Source organism: Podarcis melisellensis (assembly GCF_964234715.1).
Source record: "Podarcis melisellensis genome assembly, chromosome: 2".
NCBI lineage: Eukaryota > Metazoa > Chordata > Lepidosauria > Squamata > Lacertidae > Podarcis > Podarcis melisellensis.
The window spans coordinates 29,593,744-29,612,362 of NC_138529.1; the positions used below are offsets into that span (position 1 = coordinate 29,593,744).

General features: G+C 49.8%; 1 protein-coding gene and 1 long non-coding RNA gene across 9 annotated transcripts in view; one reads left to right on the forward strand and one right to left on the reverse strand.

Moving 5' to 3' along the window:
* Positions 1-18,619, reverse strand: part of ENGASE (endo-beta-N-acetylglucosaminidase) — a 20,964-nt gene continuing 2,345 nt past the window's right edge. Inside the window, exons 1-14 of one of the 7 annotated variants that reach the window (XM_081899617.1) lie at positions 15,963-16,509; positions 13,139-13,215; positions 12,855-13,052; positions 10,767-10,915; positions 9,823-9,977; positions 8,654-8,802; positions 7,453-7,618; positions 7,055-7,158; positions 6,730-6,838; positions 4,871-5,055; positions 3,521-3,663; positions 3,255-3,360; positions 2,820-2,934; positions 1-2,178 (exon numbers count right to left, since the gene is read on the reverse strand). In XM_081899617.1, the coding sequence (XP_081755743.1) occupies positions 1,741-2,178; positions 2,820-2,934; positions 3,255-3,360; positions 3,521-3,663; positions 4,871-5,055; positions 6,730-6,838; positions 7,055-7,158; positions 7,453-7,618; positions 8,654-8,802; positions 9,823-9,977; positions 10,767-10,915; positions 12,855-13,052; positions 13,139-13,215; positions 15,963-16,469 (2,601 nt within the window). In that variant the 5' untranslated portion in view covers positions 16,470-16,509 and the 3' untranslated portion in view covers positions 1-1,740. Of the gene's footprint in view, positions 2,179-2,819; positions 2,935-3,254; positions 3,361-3,520; positions 3,664-4,870; positions 5,128-6,729; positions 6,839-7,054; positions 7,159-7,452; positions 7,619-8,653; positions 8,803-9,822; positions 9,978-10,766; positions 10,916-12,854; positions 13,057-13,138; positions 13,216-15,962; positions 16,511-18,619 lie in introns of those variants that run through there. The other 6 variants (XM_081899616.1, XM_081899619.1, XM_081899618.1 and 3 more) reach the window with 6 other exon arrangements.
* Positions 16,531-18,619, forward strand: part of LOC309363593 — a 17,371-nt gene continuing 15,282 nt past the window's right edge. For both annotated transcript variants that reach the window (XR_014165451.1, XR_014165452.1), the window contains exon 1: positions 16,531-16,715. This is a non-coding gene — a long non-coding RNA (uncharacterized lncRNA). The remainder of the gene's footprint in view (positions 16,716-18,619) is intronic.

Here is an 18,619-nt window from a genome sequence, read left to right on the forward strand (position 1 = left end):
AGACATTTATTGTGGATTTATTAGTAGCTCAAAAAAAAGTAGGGAAATAGTGGAAGTTATAAATAGCTCTGACTCTTTAAGATATAGTAAAATAAACTTTAGAATAGAGCAAGAATTTGGTGTGCAAATAAACACAGTGATTGTCAAATATGTCAGTTATGGTTGATTAGCCTTAAGATTTTGGTATTGTAATTATAGAAATATACATATTCAAAACTCTCTGCATTCCTTTTTTCCCTTATGTCATCCATTTAAGACCTTATGAAAATGCACACATCTCCATCCCTATAGTGCTAAAAAAAAAAGGATATTCCAACTTCCCTCTTAAATTTCTGGAGTTTAGCACCTTGCCTTGAACATGGAGCTATTCCACTGTATAAATCACTTGCTGTCTCAATGAAGGCACTTCCGGCGCGAGACAGCAACTATATTGTATTTCAATGTTAGGGCTCAAAATTGCACAAGGACAGGGTTCATTAAAAGTTGCAACATGCTACTAAAAGCATTCCTTTAAAGAAATTTTGAAAAATAAATAAATAACCGTGTTGCGAATTGTTGTGCGTCACTATGCAGTTTAAGGGTATCAGCATATCCAGAGCTCCTAATGCAAAAAAGTAATGAAGCACACATTTTATCATTTCATAAGACACAGGAGGTAAAAAGTGTCAATGTAAAGCACCAGTCATGAACATATTTTGTAGAAAAGCAGTTCATCTGCCAGACCCGTTTTCACTTGCATGTCTTCCTTAGTCATATAAACCCTATTCAAGCAGAGCAATTAAAAAAAAAAAATCAGTCTGAAGGAGCAGGCAGAAATTCACCAGGTACTAGAACACTTCAGAATTCCCCCATGTGTACTTTTTCCACCCTTAAGGGCTACTCTTTTTGAAGCTATTCATCCAAAATACGTTCCTGTGGCTTCAGTTTTCTTAGGTAAGTGCCTGATACATTGTCATAATTAAAGTTTCCTTATAAATAAGAAATGTAGAATAGATTGAAGGGGTGGGGATGTATGTTATCATGAATTTTCTCAGGGCAAAAGAAATTTAGAGATTTGATTGCATTCAAAAGCTACAGTCTCCCAGTTAGGTTTTGCTGAAAATGTGTTGGTGATGAGAACTGGCAGCTTTATCCAGGGCTGTGCAAAGCTGGTAACAGACCCAGGCCAGATGGGAAATGAAGGCCCCATTTCAATAATCTTATCCAATGGGTCCCCCCTTTGCCTCTAACAGGGGAACTTGGAAGTAGGCCCCTCAAAATCATAGGCTCATGCCAGCTAGGCCACTCACCCTGCCTCTGCCCTGGCTTTATCAGTTTATGTCAATGATAAAATATGCACATTACTTCAGCATCAAAAAAGCTGCAATTTGAGTTGTTTCAGCCCACGTGATAGGTAACTATTGGTACAGGTTTTTAAAATTGATGTTTTCAGAGTTTAATGTGACTTAATAAGCCTGTTCTGTAGCCCATATCACAAGTACAGTGTGGAATTGTTTTGTTGGGGTGTACTTCCCTGAAATATTTTGTTGTTGTTGTGCATGATAACTATTCCTCTAAAGTGGTTTCCCCAAGGAAAAGTTATCTTTGGATACTGAATTATCTGTGGTTGGGCTTCTGATGCCCGAGCACGCGAGTGCCAGTGCCTTCAATAAAAAGCCTTCTTCCCTCTTTAAAAAGGGCGTAATAGCACAAGATCTGGGAAGCGGAGAAGGGCATTGTCCACTAGGATCCAAATGTAAATCAACTGGATGAGGTTCCTTCAGGCGCTGGGCCAGGACTGGGTAGCTTTGGATCAGAGTACACAAAGACCAGTTTCCCCCACAATGCAGCGTCTACCTGGAACCCATCGTCGGGCACCGGCTCCACAAGGAACTCCAAGCGGCAGGAAGACTCAGAAAGGGCGCCAGGCACGGTCAGCTCAGTCACCCGGTACTGGGGGGCATACGCCACCCCGATTGGGACCAGGCGAGGTTCGGGACCACTGCCGCACGAGCCCCTGCGGTAGTGAACGCGGAAGCAGGTGGCCTTGCTGGGAGGATAGGTCCAGCGCAAAGTGAGGCTGAGGGAGAGCTCTCTAGCTGAAAGTCGTTGCCAACGGATATGGACAACTTCTAAAGGCGACACTGGGATGGCAGCATCAGCAGATGGCAGCGGGCGCAAAGCAGTGGCATCCAGCACCTGTGAAGGAACACGCACAGGATGGACATAAAAACAGAGGTATGGGGCCCCCAAAGAAACAGGAGTGCGGTGAAGGGAAATGGGTGCAGAGAGGCCTCTCCCACCTTATAAAAACCAGGCTGAATTGGGGGCCACCAAGAATGCCAAGGACAAGGCAACCATCTGCCCAGGGATCAGGGGTAGCAAGAAGTTCTGGCCTGATCTTAGTATTTCTTTGATTGCAAGGCCAGAACTGGTAAGAAAGAAACTGCGTCATCAAGACCACCTGGCCTGCAGTGGCAAAGCCTTGCAGCTGCAAAGGATAGATGTTGAGTATGTGAATCCGCAAGGGAGGGAGGAGAGCTCGCCAGGCTCTAGAGAGACTTGGTTAAGAGAGTAGAAGGTGCCAACTTTCAAAAACAGGAGGACGTTTGCATTGCCTTCAGGCAGCCCCTGTGGGCATGGGGTAACAGTTTCCCCATCCCTGTTTTATGTCATAGCACCTTACTTAAAGAACCAGGGACAAAGACCTTCCTCCTTTCGGGCTTAGCAGGGCTGCGAGAGGCCCACAGAGAACACAGCGCTTCATGGGGAAGCCAGCTGACCCACCCCTCTCTCCATTTTCACGAGGCTTCCCATCCTAGCCTCCACCGCTTACTCACCCAGATCTTGCCCAGGCGGCATGCAAAGGGCACCTCATTCCGGCCAGACTGGCGACGCGACACGGTCACTGAAAGTTGGTCCAGGAAGCAGTTCTGGAGCTCCAGCTCATAGCATCTGTTGAGGGGAACAGAGAGAGAGAGAGAGAATGTAAGCTGCTGGAGTCCTGTCAGTTTGCAGGGCACTGCAAAGCCCATCCCACGCTGCCCGCAGCTCTTTGGTTCCCAGGCCCCAACACCGTCCCTGCCCGGCCCCATTATTATTTCATGCAGAGCCGTCAAAGATGGTTTACAAACCCAGAGAGTTTACAAACTACAATCCAACAAGAGGGGAAAGGCTGCCAGGCCACCACTAAAATGTTCAGTTCAAGGAGAAAGAAAGGAACCAAACAAACAAAACCCCAAGAGTCATACATTCTGTCAATTCCTTCTACTCACCGACTTTGCCAGTCGTGTTCCCCACGCAGTCCTGTGCCCCTGAGCAGCTGAGCAAGGTAATGGGGAGGTGTGGGGAGCAGGGAGGGTTTGTGCTTCCTTGGTTCTCCTGGGGGGGGGGAGAGAGAGCAATGAGGGAGAGGCAGCGGACAGATATCAGTCAATATCTGGAGCTATCGTTCACCCAGCCTCTGCTGCCCCACACAGGGGCACCATTCCTCTGGGCAGTCAGAGTGAGAGCCCCCAAAGCAGGCCTGGCGTTTCCTCACCCGTCTCGCCGCTGGAGAAACAGGAACTTGACTGCCGTGTGGTGAACACCGGTGCAAAGCTCACGCCTTGGGAAGAGGCCTCGTGTTTATAAATTATGACCAGGAACAGCCGGGGGGGTGCTGGCACCTGGAAGGAAAACAGCCTGGTGACCCCCACCCCCAAAAGCCCCAGACAGACAGGAAGAGAGACAGAGAGAGGACACAGTCACGGCCAACTCTGGGCACTAGGCAGCCGCCACCTGCAAAAGGAAGGGGTTTAGTCATGCAAGGTGCAAAGGCTTCATTCTCACAGACACGCAGGAACACTGAGGATGGTAAGGGCGGGTGCACAAAGGAGTTTGAGCCTTCCCACATCACTGAGCTCACGGCTGGGCCCTGAAGATTCCAGGTCAGCCGCACTTTCTCAAACCCCCTTCTTTCCATGATGAAACAGCCCATGAAAACTCCTCTATCCCAGATGACAACATCCTGACTGTCTCAAACATTGTATTCCCTCCAAATCTGCTCCTTGCTTGGGGGAACCCAGCTCAGCCTCACCACCACCAACCCCCAACTTAGCCAAATGCTTGTCAGGACCCCTTCAGAGGCAGGCAGGCAGGCACAGTCTCTAACTTTGCTCCACCTTTGAGAAGCAGCTCCCAGGAAAGCGGAACGTGGTCAGCGCTGGGACAGTGATGCGCCGTGACAGGGAAGAGACCTTTACAGTAGGTCTCCGTAAAGGCTTCTTAGTGGAAGCAAAGGCTGTGTAGCAGTTTCCCTGGATTAAGAAGAGAATGTGGGGAAAGCACTCAAGTTGAGAAAACAGTTAAGAGGGCAGGGGTTGGGCTGAATGATCCGCATCGCACACGCAGCCGCATGTCCACGATTCATGCCAACTGGGTACATGCAAGCCTGTTTTGCACACAGGTGCAGGCAACTGTGTTCATTACAGTGGTACCTCGGGTTAAGTACTTAATTCGTTCCAGAGATCCATTCTTAACCTGAAACTGTTCTTAACCTGAAGCATCACTTTAGCTAATGGGGCCTCCCACTGCTGCCGCGCTGCCGGAGCACAATTTCTGTTCTCATCCTGAAGCAAAGTTCTTAACCCGAGGTACTATTTCTGGGTTAGCGGAGTCTGTAACCTGAAGCGTATGTAACCTGAAGCGTATGTAACCTGAAGCGTATGTAACCCGAGGTACCACTGTATATGGTCTGCAGGCTCTGCTCTCCTCTCCTCTGCCTGCTACCAGCTTTTTAAGGAAGTCCCTTTGCAAGAGCAGCACACACACACACACACACACACACACATCCCGATATGACTCCCGTATCCAATAAAAAAACCCTGCAGCCATCTCAACCATTGCTCACCTGGCTGTGACGTGATCTTCATTGGACGGGATGGTCCCTTCCAGCAGCAGGGAGCTGCCCCCACACCAGGCATCCTTCAGGCAGCAGCGCGTTCTTAGTCGGCCCCCATTGGGCATCCAGAACTCAGCGTACACTGGCTGGATCTCCTGAGCACTCAGGTGGTACCAGGGCTTCATCCTACGCTCCTGAAAAACCTCAGCGTGCAGTGGCTGGACCTCGTGAGCACTCAGGTGGTACAAGGGCTCCATCCTACTCTCCTGAAAAAGAGAAAAAGAGCCACTGGGAATTCAGCCTGGGCATGGCAACAAAACTGCCTTCCACCTTGAACGGGATTATTCTTGTGTTCCCTTAAGTCTCCAGAGCATACCTTTCCAACATGCCCAGGGAAAATGTATCTAGAAGCTAGCATTACAGGTCAACGAAATCTTGCGTTCCACTGCTTCGTGCAAATTCCCATCTGGAAACATCGGGCCTCTTACACTATTAGGAGTCTTCCTGGGCCAACTGGGAAGATAAGCCTCTTAAATACCTAATTAGCGAGCTGATTCTTCCTTTGAAATAGTTCGGGACTTTCTTCCTGGTCGGCAAGCACTTAGGGGAGGGGAAGCATGCATTGGAAATGCTACACTTTTGCTATACTAGCCTGTCTTGTGAAAGGATCAGAAGCTGAAATTCCATACTTTCTTGGCTTACTTCCAAGGGGGCGTGCAAAGGAGTATGCTGTAAAATGGGGAGTTTCCCCGACACACTGAAGCCCTGAGAAAAGCAGGGCTGAGATTGGCTGGAAGCCCCCAAAGTGGCGATGTCTTGCTTGATGCATGGCCCTTGAGGGAAGCGCTCTGCTAAGGTTTCATCATGGCTCTCAACAGCTCCAATTAACCTCTGAAGGCGTGAGTACGTTAAAATCAAATGCTGCTGTTGATTCTTAAAAGGGTAACCAAACCAAATCACCCCCAAACAAAAATGCAGTGCAAGGATGCCGTTAACCACATAAAACACAGTCCACGTTGCTTCTGTAGAAAGCTGCCTTATTCTGTATCAAGCCCTCTATGACTGGCAGCCCATATTCCAGGGTCTCGGGCAGAGTTTGCCCCCCTCACCCCCAATAACAAACATGCTTCTCAAAGACTGGCAGGGAGGAAAGTGACCAGGAGTTCAAGCGGAGGAAAGATTGGCATGTTCTAAAAAGATCACATACACCTGCCTACCATTTCGCCCTGCTTGCAGCTGCCAATCATACCACCACCCCATCAGACACTGCTTTGAAGCAGAGGCTGGGGAATAGAAACACTATTTGGCTGCAGAAGGACTCGTTCAAGTAGAAAGAGAGCCGACCTTGGCTGGAAAGAAAACAGGAGGGCAGAGAAGCCCAGGGAGGAAAAGACCAGACCAGGTTTAAAAGGCTTTGGCGGCGGCTGGGCGGGGGTGGGGTGGGGAATTCAGCTTAGAAACAAGTCACAGACTCAGCCGGCCAGCAAGAGGTGGAGGAAACTATAGAGTTGTGTTCCTCATTCTCTGCAATTCAGGCTCCAGTGTTTTCCTGTGGGTGGAAAGGGACTTGAAGCTCAAGAGCCCTCCTGCAGAGCCCTCGACAGGAAAGACTGTGGGAAACTTAGCTCTGAAAGAGAGTGTCCCCGAAGGTTAAGAATCTGAGGCCTCTAGTCGCTGACACTTCAGGCAGATCAGCTGGGCTGGGGATACAGCCCGGTGAGCTATCCAGAAGGCCTTACTGGGTCTCCAGTCTGTATAGATCACATGCAGCAAGTTGTCGTTTCAAAGCAGAGGCTGGCGAGTCAAGCTGCAAAGGCTTAAAAGAGGCAGTTGTGCTTCTTCTGCCCAAAACTGCCTGATACTCTTACCTGCCCATTGTGGAAGTGCCTCTTTCCCATCCCCAGGGAGAAAGAGGTGCTGAAGGGGAGGGAGCCAATGCTGTGAGTGGGCAGCAGATCGGAGAGCAGGGCCCAGAATCTGCAAACAAGCAAGCGAGAAGAGGAGTCGCGCTGAGAAGCCTTCCACGCCACTGTGAAAACCCCAAGGGAAACTTGGGTCACTGCTGAACCGTTGTGGGGGGGGGGGGCAGACAATCCCAGGCAGTCAGGCAAAGTGAAGCCAAGCCAGGCAGGCCCTCCGGCAGAGTCCCCTCCCCTCCCAAAGCCCCTCCATCTCCATCCTGCTGGATCTTACTTGTCCTCGTTGTTCAGAAAGTCGGTCGGGCCTAAGGTCTCATATACCCAGCCAGGTGCAAAAATGGCCACCGAGAGGCCCTGCTCCCGAATCATGCGCAGGGACTGCAGGGACACAAGGAACGCCAAGTCACCATTTCCTCTTGTGGGGGGGCTCCGGAGTGTGGGCAGCCAAGGGGTGCTGGGAGGGTGGCAACTGCCCTGCCCCCTCCCTCTGTAACAGGGGAGTCAACCTACCCAGGGCAACAGCTTAAAAGGCTGTCTTAAAAGCCTTCACTCCGCCCACCCCAAGGCAACCACGACTGCCCTCTCCAGCTCTCAGTCACTGTGGGAACTTCCAGCCTGGAACTGTGAGCCACAAGGGCAGCAAGCCTCCCACAAGCCCCAAAGCCTGCCTACCTTGTTTGTGTCAAAGCCACTGCTCACCACAGCCCCACGGCCGAACACATCCACGCCCACATAGATGTCCGCCCGGCGGTCGTCGGCCATCTCTCGCGTACGCAGCAGGTGCTCCTCCGTCCAGTTGTAGTTGGTGAAGAAACCGTCACAGGCGTCAAAGTAAACCCTGCATGGGCACGAGGAACGGAGGAACGTCTGGGATAGCTCAGATGGAAGAGTGCAAGGCTCTTAATCTCAGGGTTGTGGGTTCAAGCCCCACGTTGGGCAAAAGGTTCCTGCATTGCAGGGGGTTGGACTAGATGACCCTCGTGGTCCCTTCCAACTCATTCTAGGACCATGAAGAGGGTCCCTTCGTGGCGTCCAGCAGGCCTAAGGCTTTACAGACCCTTCCAGGTAGCTCTAGCTGGATGGATCCCTGCAGCCCAGGCCCAGGGGATGCTTCAGCTGTAGACCATGCACAGCTGACAAGGACCAGGGAAAATGCATTGTGAAAAAGGGGGGAGAGAGAATTCCTGTCCCTTTCCAGGATACTTTCTACACCGCCTGGGGAAGGAGAGGGAAACTTGTGGCCCTTGGTTTTTGCTGGTCTGTAGCTTCCATCATCCCTGTGCCCACTGGCAATGCTGGCTGGGCCCGATGGGAGTTGGAGACCTGGAGAGTCCCCATCTCTGCCACAGCACTAGAGACAAACCCCAAAAGGATACAGTCCCCTGAGTCAAGTTTGGTCTTTCAGCTAGCTGGGATTTAGCAGGCATGGTGCTTCCCTTGCTCAGCAATTCCGGTCGATCTCTCGCATCTTACCATTCGCTGAGGCCCATGCTTGGTTTTCTCGTTCTCTGTTACAATGTACTAGTGTTTCTCAAACTTGGGTCCCCCGCAGTTGTTGGACTACAACTCCCATCATCCCTGACCACTTGTCCTGTTAGGTAGGGATGATGGGAGTTGTAGTTGCAAGAACAGTTGGGGACCCACATTTGAGAAGCACTGCACTAGTGCATTGCAGCTCTCAGTTATAGTAGATCTTGGGTATTTCGCACCACACCTGAGCTCCCCTCGGCAGGCCAAGTGTATCAGGGAGATGCTGTAGGGCAGGGGGCAGAGGCTCCGTGGGGCTACCCTCAGGTTCGGATGCGCTGCCCTTCTTCCTCTGGTCCCCAGGGCAAGACCCACTGCCTGTAGAACAGGGAGGGGCATCACTCACCGGTTCTTCTCGTTCAGCTCGTTCTGCCACTTGAGCTCCCCGTTCTGCAGGACACTGTCATACCACACCACCTGCCCTCCCGGCACAGCTCTGTGCACCTGGGCCGTCAGATAGCGCAAGAAGTGGACCAAGTTACGCGCTGCTGACACCTGCCATGAAAGAATTGCATCAATCAGCCAGTGCGACAGGTCCTTGGGAGGCCGTTGGTCCATCATTCAGCATGCCAAGTGATGTTATATGCATGCTGCCCAAAGCCAGGGAGACTGACACACCTCAGTTTGGGAAATATATATTTTCCAGGGGACAGGCAGCTGGGTGCCAGCAGATACACAGAATTCATCAGAGGCCCACAGTAGGGATGGAAAAGCAAGGATGGGAAAGAAGTGTTGGAGGAGAGGCCCTAGGAAATTTATGAAAGGGACAGGGGGGAGAAATGACAAGGCAAGGAAGGTAAGAAGAGAACTGGAGAGAGGAAAGAGGTTTGGGGGCAACTCTTAGGGGTGAGCCAGTAAGGGAACAGTGTGGACTAGCATGGGCAGGTAAAGGGAATCACTGTGCTATAAGTAATTTGGGAAACAGGCAGCAGGGCTGGGCAATACAGCATCCAAAACCAGTTTGAAGTCCATATTGCAATATCAGTTTCGTAATTTTTGACCTGGCGATACATCACAAATCATGATGTGTATGCTATACGAAAATCACAATGTGGGGGGAAACCATGAAGCCAGCCAATGGCTATGCATAGCTCCATCCTTATTCCAGACATCATAATATATCAGTATATCATGATATTCAGTGGGTGAAATATCACGGGGTTGAAAACTAGGTATCGCCCAGCCCTAGCAGGCAGGCATAAAAATAGGAAAGGGGTTCTGCGACGCAAAGGGGGTTTTCAAGCCCTAGGGGTAAGGGGCCTACCCAGCCAGTCTCTAAAGGTAAGAGGCCCCCTGGGGTTCTGAGGATCCTAGGGACCTAAAGGAAGAAATTCTGACGTGGGGATACATATCACAGCTGCATTGTGATACTGAGCATATCCCTAGGTATAGCTCCTGCTCCCCCTGAGCAATGCCAGGGACTTTAAGGAACACACATACGGCCTGTGTATGGATGAGCCCTAACTCCCCTCCTAGGCCAAGGTTGGCAGGGGAGGGGAAATGTTGCTTGCTTACACTCAGAGAGTTCTCAATGTTGACCAGCCAACCATCAAAACGATAGAACTGCGCAATCGCAGCCAGCTGATCAGCCACGGCACGGTACGCTTCCTCGCTTGCCAAGAAGGACTCACACATCTTTGCACCGTCTCCCCACTCTGTGATGAAGGTCCCTACAGGTACGGAAGGAAACACAAGGAAGAAATGGAGCGGCTCGTCTCCTGGACTATCCAAAACCTCTGTGCATCAGGAGAACCGCAGAATCCTGGAGCTGGAAGGGGTCCCGCGGGTCATCTAGCCCAACCCGCTGCAATGCAAGAATTCTGCCCGCAGCCATCCCTGGGTGGGCGCGAACCACCAACCTTCTGGTTAACAGCCAGGCGCAGTGAGCCACTGCGCCACAGGAAGGCTTAAGAGCTGAGCCCTGAGGAACCTCCAGGGGGGAAAGAGGAATACCCAAAATGCAAGCAATGTCAGAGGAGTCGGCAATTGCCTATGCCTTGAAGCATGGCTATAAAGAGTGGAACAGCAACAGCAGCTGTTTGCAAAAACTCCCTGCATCTCCCAGAAAGCAGAGTGCTGTGGGAGATTAGCAGGAATGGAGGCTGTGGGTGGCCCCAGACTTTCAACAGCAGAGAATCTACGGCCCTGCGGAAGTTGTGGGACTCCAACTCCCATCAGCCCTAGAAAGCATGGCCAACGTTTCAGGGATGATGGGAGCTGGAATCCAGCAACAACATCTGCAGGGCCACAAGTTATCCACCCCTGATAAGTTGCAGCATGCGTCAAGAATGCAACTGATAGGAGGAAAGAAGTACCACCCACTGCAACTCCTGCTTCTTGCAACTCAGCAAAGGGGTGGAGTAAGGGAAGGACGACTTAAGAGAGTGAGGCCCTCCCTCCCACAGGCCCCAAACACTATGTGTATCATATGCTGTAGACGATGGCCCAGCGAAGATCACCTAGCATAAGGACTCCATTGCGGTGAGCAGCATTAGTCCAGACCACAGGTGGGATGGTAACGTTGTGATGACTGAAGTAAACAAATATGTCAATGTAGCACCAGTGGTAGAACACAAAGGGGTCATCCACCGATGCGCCTTGGATGAACCTGCCAGAAGTAAGAGGAGAGAGATAGAGAAGAGCATTATACCCAACAGGGTACAATTAGACTCAGCATGGCAGACCTCATACAAAGTAGGTATGAATCATATTTCAAGTCCTATAATCTTGCTCAGAGGAACTAAACCAGTCCAAGCTGTTGCGATTTCCTGAAGCTAGGGTGGCCCAGCCACCACCCTCCCTCAAAAGAATCCAACAAGAAGTGAAATTCCCCTGGTTGCTTGCAGAAACCAGATTTACTTCCCTGATCTCTTTCCCTGCTCTTAATTTTGCACGTTCTTAACCCACTGTAAATGGAGTGCAGGAAGGACTGAAAACACCACCCTGGTGAATGACCTCTGCCAGGAACTGGACCTGGCTAGTATGACTGAACCTCTTAGTGACAGCGATATCCTTCTATGCTACGGCTGCGATCAGGATTGGTGGTGCTGCCTTTGTGGAAGAGATTTTCCCAGTCCAAAGCACCCCTATATAAACATACTGCCAATGTTAACACATAGTTTGGGTCTGTGAACCAAGAAGCTAGCAGCTGAAATCTCATCTCACCTCTTCTTCTACTCTGCATGCACCACCTTCAATGCAGTGGTAATAATAAAGGTCATACATGGCCAAAGTAGGGATCAATGAGCTAATGCAGTAGTTTCCAAACTTATTTCCCCCCTGGATCACTTGAAAATATCTGAGGGTCTTGGTGGACCACTTAAATTGAATTTTCTGTCTGTTGCAACAATTGCAATGCACTGTGCTAGGTGATAAATGATTTTTAATTGTATTTTTACAGACCAACTGCAGACCACCTGAATGAAGTTTGGGGACCCAGATCAGGGGGCATTCAGTGCTAATCCTACTCAGAGCAGGACTAACTCTGTACATGGGGCCACCCCCATCGTTCAGCCCGGACACTGAGATCCAGCACCGAGGGCCTTCTGGGGTTCCCTCATTGCGAGAAGTAAGGTTACAGGGAACCAGACAGAGGGCCTTTTCGGTAGTGGCTCCTGCCCTGTGGAACGCCCTCCCAGCAGATGTCAAGGCAATAAACAACTATTTTACTTTTTAAAAGACAACTGAAGGCAGCCCTCTTTAGGGGAGTTTTTAATATTTAATGCTGTTTTGTTTTTAACACTTGATTGGAAGCCGCCCAGAGTGGCTGGGGAAACTCAGCCAGATGGGCGGGGTATAAATTATTATTATTATTATTATTATTATTATTATTATTATTATTATTATTTTACTAGCACTTACAGACCTTGACATAGCTTTGGTCACAAAGCCCAGTGATCAAATTCAGAGACTTCTGGTGGGGTTTTTTCTGAGCATTAGCAAGGAGGCATGAGGCCTTTAGCAAGGAGGCATGAGGCCTTGTTGCCAAATTCATAGGATGAGCTACGCAAATAAGCAAGGGCCTTGCAGAAGCAATCAGTTTCTAGCAGTTGCTGCTTTGCCCATATTGTTTTTAGTGCCTCTAAGGAGCTGGCTGATCCCATATGTCAATATTCAGCATCTGTTGTTTTAAGACCAAAGACACCACCCTCTGGTACTGTTGTCTTTTGCACCAATACGCTCCCCTATCGCAATGTCCACAGAGCATAGACTTCATCGTGTCCCCCAGCATGGGATACTGATATCCAGGCTGACATTCTCTGCAAAATAACATTTTAAAGCTTGTTTTAAACATAATTAACGGGGGGGGGGGCATTTATTTCAATGGGTTTACTCTGAGTAGGAGTATGTGAAACATTTTAAACATCCAAAGTGTGATTTATAACTAATATTGGTACAAGTTAATCACTCTTCAGATCTATGTCGCTGCAACCAAGGCACACTCAGCCAAGACCAGATTGAGCCAATTCTGGTTAGTTTGGCAATAAGAGAATTATTGTTTCTGAATCTGGAAGCTCTCCCGTTTCAGCATCTGCCCCAGTTCCAACCTGTCTTCCAGGTAACCTCCCTTCATATCGTGGCACACCAGCGTGCGGGGCCTACGGCTGTTGAAAGGAGGCTCGTGTTTGGCCAGAGGCTCTGTGGACACGTTGAAAGCATCGTCACTTGTGGGCTTCCAGGAGAGCAGCTCTTCCAAGCCAGAGAGGTAGAAGCTGATTGGCTCAGTGGTCTTTGTGTCGTACTGCCTAGCTGGGAGGAATAAAGGCAGACTGTGAATACCTACAATCAGAGTGGTGATAATCATGGCTCTTCGCCCAACACCAAGTCTTACCAGGGAGAGGACTGGGGGCGAAATTGACCACCCGGTGGAGAACGGATGTTCTTTGGCTCTCCATATCCAACTGCAAGCTGAAAATAAGAAAAAAGGAATCAGGGAAAAAACAACCATCCTATTTGGGAACCCTCTATTCTGTGCCCCTTCCCCTGCCATCCAAAAAGCCCACTGTACTGAGGAAGGACTTCTTAAAAGTAGCCAGGCATACATATTTATTTACACACATTTACAAATGCATTTTTAAAAGGAACAAATAATGTATGCTTGGCTGCTACAAAAAATAAAAAATCTGTACAAAAAAGACACATAAAACCAAACATAATAAGGCCAGGAATTCAAAGCAGTAAATTAAAATAAGCCTAACAAAGTCAAGGTTCCTTTGTCGTTGGGACCATCCTGGTCACTTCAACCGAAAAGGAAATAAAAGTATTCTCTGCTTACTGTACAGAATATGTAGAGGTACACCATTAAAATACAGCAATAACAACAAGTTTAGCACAAGAAACCTAGGTATCATAGAACCTTAGAAGCCTGAGAAAACAAGGGTATCTGGCCCTGAAAAGACAGCAGTGTAGGCACCAAGAAAGCATCTCTGGGAGGAAATTCCATGGAGAGGGTGCCACCACTAAGAAGGCCCTCTCCCAGGCTGCCACCCAGCTCACTTCAAGCGACGGAGGACTTCTCTCAATGATCTCAACACACAGGCAAGCTGATGTCAGAACAGGCATTCCTCCAGGAACACAGATCCCATACCATAAAGGACTTTTAAGACGTAAGCATCAACACTTTGAATTGTGCTGAGAAATGGACTGGCAACATATGCCATCACATGGATGGGAGTCCTGGGGCCCTCCAGATGTTGTCAGACTCCAACTCCACCATCCCCAGCTATGACAGTTGGGGTCCATCATCTGGAGTTACCCAACCCTGCCCTGGCAGCTTCAGGTTTCCTTTTCTAGCCTAAGGACTGGCCACAATCCACAGGAGGAACACTGGCCAACCAGCACTCCGGCTGGTGTTTCTGCACAGCCCCAACCTCACCACCACCCTGCCCCACCCCATTGAGGCTAGCTGCAAGGATGCTGGCATCCAGAAGGGCAGCTCCATCCCACTACTCCAGCCATAACTGACACCTGTGGCCATGCATGCCCAGGAGGAATTGGAAACATAAGCACTGATCTGCTGGGCATTTGTGGCACCTAAAGAACATGGTGGAGGGGTGGCACCAGACTGCAAAGTTCTAACAAACAAAAGGTGAGAGATACAAGTTGATTATGCAAGTCTAATGTCTGCCCAGCCCTGATCTTTTAACCATTTTGAAGGGCTGGTGGCCACCCCATTTTTTGAGTGATGTTCTGTTCAAGGGGGTGGCTTTGAAAAGTTGGGAGCTGCGGGCGTCTCTTCTTTCAGAGCCTGGAAGAGGTTTACCCAAGTGAAAAAAGCCCAATGACAAGTTTGTTGCCATCAAAATGAGACAAGAGAAGTATTGACATTGTGATACCCCAACCAGCAGTTGGCTAGGAAATGCAGCACTTTGTCACTTTGCTTGGCAGTGGGTTGGACTCAATGGCCTTTGTGGTCTCTTCCAACTCTATGATTCTATGATTCACTATGCAGGGCTGCAGCATCAAACCTATTTCCAGTCCTGGGATATTATGGCTGCAATCCTATACGGACTAACTTAGGAGAAAGTCCCATGAACTCAATGAAACTTTATGAGTGATGCAAGCACACACACAAAGAGAGAGAGAGATTCTCCAGTTCATTTTCCTGGTTGATCTGCTTTGAATGAGTCAGTTTGGAGGCGGCAGCTCTGATACTCCCAGTGCTGGAGGGCAAGGCATTGCTGGTACAACTGCAGCATCCTGCTCAACAAGTGCTCCTTCCCTACCATATCAGATCCCAGGTTCCTATGAAGACTGTGAGCTAAGCCCTGCTGGATTAGCTCAATGGCCCATCGAGTCCATCCTCCTGTTCTCAGATGCTCACAGGGAACCTGCAAGCACAAGCCTGAGCAGAACGGCTCTTCCCAGCAATGGACAATTCAGAGGCATACTGTCTCCAATAGCCTTCCTGGGCAATCCAATCAGATGGGCTGGGTACAAATAATTTTTAAAAAATTATTTTATTTCTGGCTAGCAGCCACTGACAGCTTTTTCCTCCATAAACTTGCAATTCAATTAAGAACAAGGTGAGCTACTGTCCTGCCTAGAACTGAGCTTCTGCAGCGCTAGGAAACTTAGGGAACTTCCCAATGACAATGTTTTGAGGACAGGCCGGGCTCGCCACCACCTTCCCGAGGCTGGACAGCTTTCGCTTGCATTGCACCCAAGTTTATCACCTTCCAGGACCGCTTTGCATCCCCAGCCACAAGCTGCCCACCAACAATAACAGCAAGAGCATCTTCACCAGGGTGGGGAGCCTTCAAGCTTGTGGGTAGTTGTTGGGTTTAAGTTTCGGGTTTTTTTACTAGAACCCCCAAGCCTCCCCTCACCACCAAAGAAGCCCCGTCCCTTCTTGCACGGGCTGCAAGTTCTCTTCCAGAAGAGGCTGGGACTCTGAGGGGAGCGCACGGGCCTGTAGTGCAGCCCAGGCTCCTGCTTCTCGCAATGGTCAGCCGGGAGCCTCTCTGACAGAAGTCCGGCTTGGGGGCGGGGGGCGGCAGAGGCCCTCCTGGCTTTTGCTCGGAAAGGGAGGCGGCTGCCTGCGCGCCGGAAGCGGGGAAGCTGAGGCTCCGGCGGTTGCCCCCCTTTGCAAACAGGCAGCCTCCCCACCAGCAGCCCCTGCCCCTCGCGGCGACGGCTCCCAGGACGCGCCTTACCCCAGCCCGGGCCTGAAGCGCCCCTTGGCCGGCCTCGGCTCCTCTGGACCTCCATGGCTCTCGTCGTCGGCTCGCTTGGCTCCTCTCCTCCCTCCTCCGTCCTGCTCCCTTCCCTCCATCTCCCTCTCTGTCTGTCTGTCTCTCTCTCTCTCCTTGCGCCTTCCTCCTACGTCCCCCGTCACATGGAGGCAGAGGGCGGCCGGGATCCGGCCAATCCCCGCAGCAGTTCCAGCCGCTGCAACTCCCTGCCACCAGGCGCCCGGGCAGCCCCGGCATCGGGCGGGCAGCCCCGTCTGTGGAGCGGGAGGAGGCAGCGCATCCGCGGGGGGAGAGAGGCAGCCAGGGTCGCCGGCGGCGCCTGGGCTTCCTCGGCCTGCTCTGGTAAAGAAAGTCGACGGAAGTGCTTCTCGGGGCTGGTGCTTCCCACCCACCCGCTAGAAGCCACGCCTTTGGCGCGAAAGTTCCCTTGAGTGTGAAGAGTCGGAAAGGGGAACGCGCTCTGCACATTCTCAGAGGCGCTCTCTTCCAATTCGCAAAAGATTTTCAGGGACTGAAGGGAGACGGTGAGAGAGCCAGTGGTTTCAGCATAATTCTCTGCTTCCAGACTTTCCATCCAGGTGTGCTTCCTACAGTTCAATAGATAAATTGACCACAAACTTCCCACCCTTTCCTCGAACACCGAGCCAGCAGGTCTCGCTCATGGTCGTCCGTGACAGGTAGCCGAACCTCGTTCCTTCACCATTGCTTTTACAGGTCATCTGATCCATGCGTTGTTGTTTTTCGCGACAGTTAACTGAAGAAAATACTGTAATCCCAGAAGCTCAAAACAGCAGGATCAACTTTATATACATCTATGCACAGGGATACACCCTATACATTCCCCCTTGCTAGATTTAGCAGGGTGTTGGATTCCTGCACCCTCCTCAACCCCTTGGCATCCACCACCACCTCAAAATCTGGTTTTGTAGATTCCTTGAAAGAAGTCAAATATGTGGAAAACAAAAACAACCGTAAGGCAGAATCTCCCTGCTAGTTGGCAGGCAAAAACAGCAATGTGTCAGGAGCCAAAACAATATACAGTACATTGGACAAGGGAGAATTAAATTACCTGCAAGTTATACTGTGGCAGTTTGCTTACCCAGAAACATCCTGTTAGGAGACTATTTGGTTATAGCTGGGGCAACCCAGCCAGATGGGTGGGGTATTGTTGTTATTGTAATAATAATAGAAGCAAATGTGGTGTGATTTTGGGAGTGGAGGTACACAACTGAGATGCTTTTTCTTCTAAAATGCGGAACATGGGAAAGTGAAAGAAATATATTTCTTTGCTATCACATTGTGAAAGTGATGGACAGCAGCAACATGCAAGGCCAAGGAGTTTGGGGGAGGGGGCTCTGGGTGCCCTGTGGTTGGACTGTTATTCACTGTTACAGTGGTACCTCAACTGAAGAACTTAATTCGTTCTGGAGGTCCGTTCTTAACCTGAAACTGTTCTTAACCTGAGGTACCACTTTAGCTAATGGTGCCTCCCACTGCTGCCGCACAATTTCTGTTCTCGTCCTGAAGCAAAGTTCTTAACCCGAGGTACTATTTCTGGGTTAGCAGAGTCTGTAACCTGAGGTACCACTGTATTACCTCACTCCTGACTGTTTCATTCTAACATTCTGTTCCTAACACTGTTGATTTCAGTGTCGGTTTATCCATGGAACTGTCTTCTGCATATAGTACTGCCATTCTATTGTCATTCCATTCTGAACACTATCATTCAGATTTAATTCTTCTCCGGATAGGGTCCCCCCCCCCCCCGCCCAGGCTGGGAATTGTCATTTCACAGTTATTTCCACCTTTGAAGACAATCATTCCATTGTTCTTATTTGGACACTGTCCTCCCCCCGCCCCTGCTTTGAGGACTGACATTCTGTTCTGAGCAATTAATCTCATCGTCCACCCTTATGACCCTAAAGCTGTTTTGTTCCCTAAAGACCCTTATTTGTGTGTGTGTGTGTGTGTGTGTGTTTCTTCTTGTACCTCCTAGCACTTTTATACCCCTTCTAGTTTTCACGTTTCCCTTTTATGCTCAGATGTTAGTCCCTCTAATAATTCTCCTGCTTCCCCTTTTAGTACAGGATGGTGAAACCTTTTCAAAAGTACTGCAATGTACTTTCAAAGAGTCCTTAACAAACACATCCTCTTTTACCCTAGAAATGGTGGGGAGGTCACCCTGTAAGCCAACTTAAAGGGGCTTGGCAAAGCCCCTGCTTTCCCACCAAAACTGGACCTACCTAAAATATTCCAGCAGCTTAGCAGCTGCCACAATTTCCTGAATTACAGTAACTGGTGCTGGAAGTCTCCTGGAGGGGAGAGATCTGAGATGCCTGAGCCACTGTTCTCTTATCTGCCCTCCCAACTCTGCTGCTCACTGCCTTTCTGTAGCATCATTCATGGAACTAAATCTCAAGACTCTATGCCTCCTTCAATCATGTATTATTTTCTTTCTTTTTGATACTTCAGATGGTCCTTAACATATCTCATTCTTGTCTGCCACCTTGTGAGGCCTATGCTGGTAAAGGCAGCCTGTACATACTTCTGTTTGTTTATTTAAAGTATTAGGACAGGACAGAACATTACAGCAGTGGTTTAGCATGGGTTGACAGCAC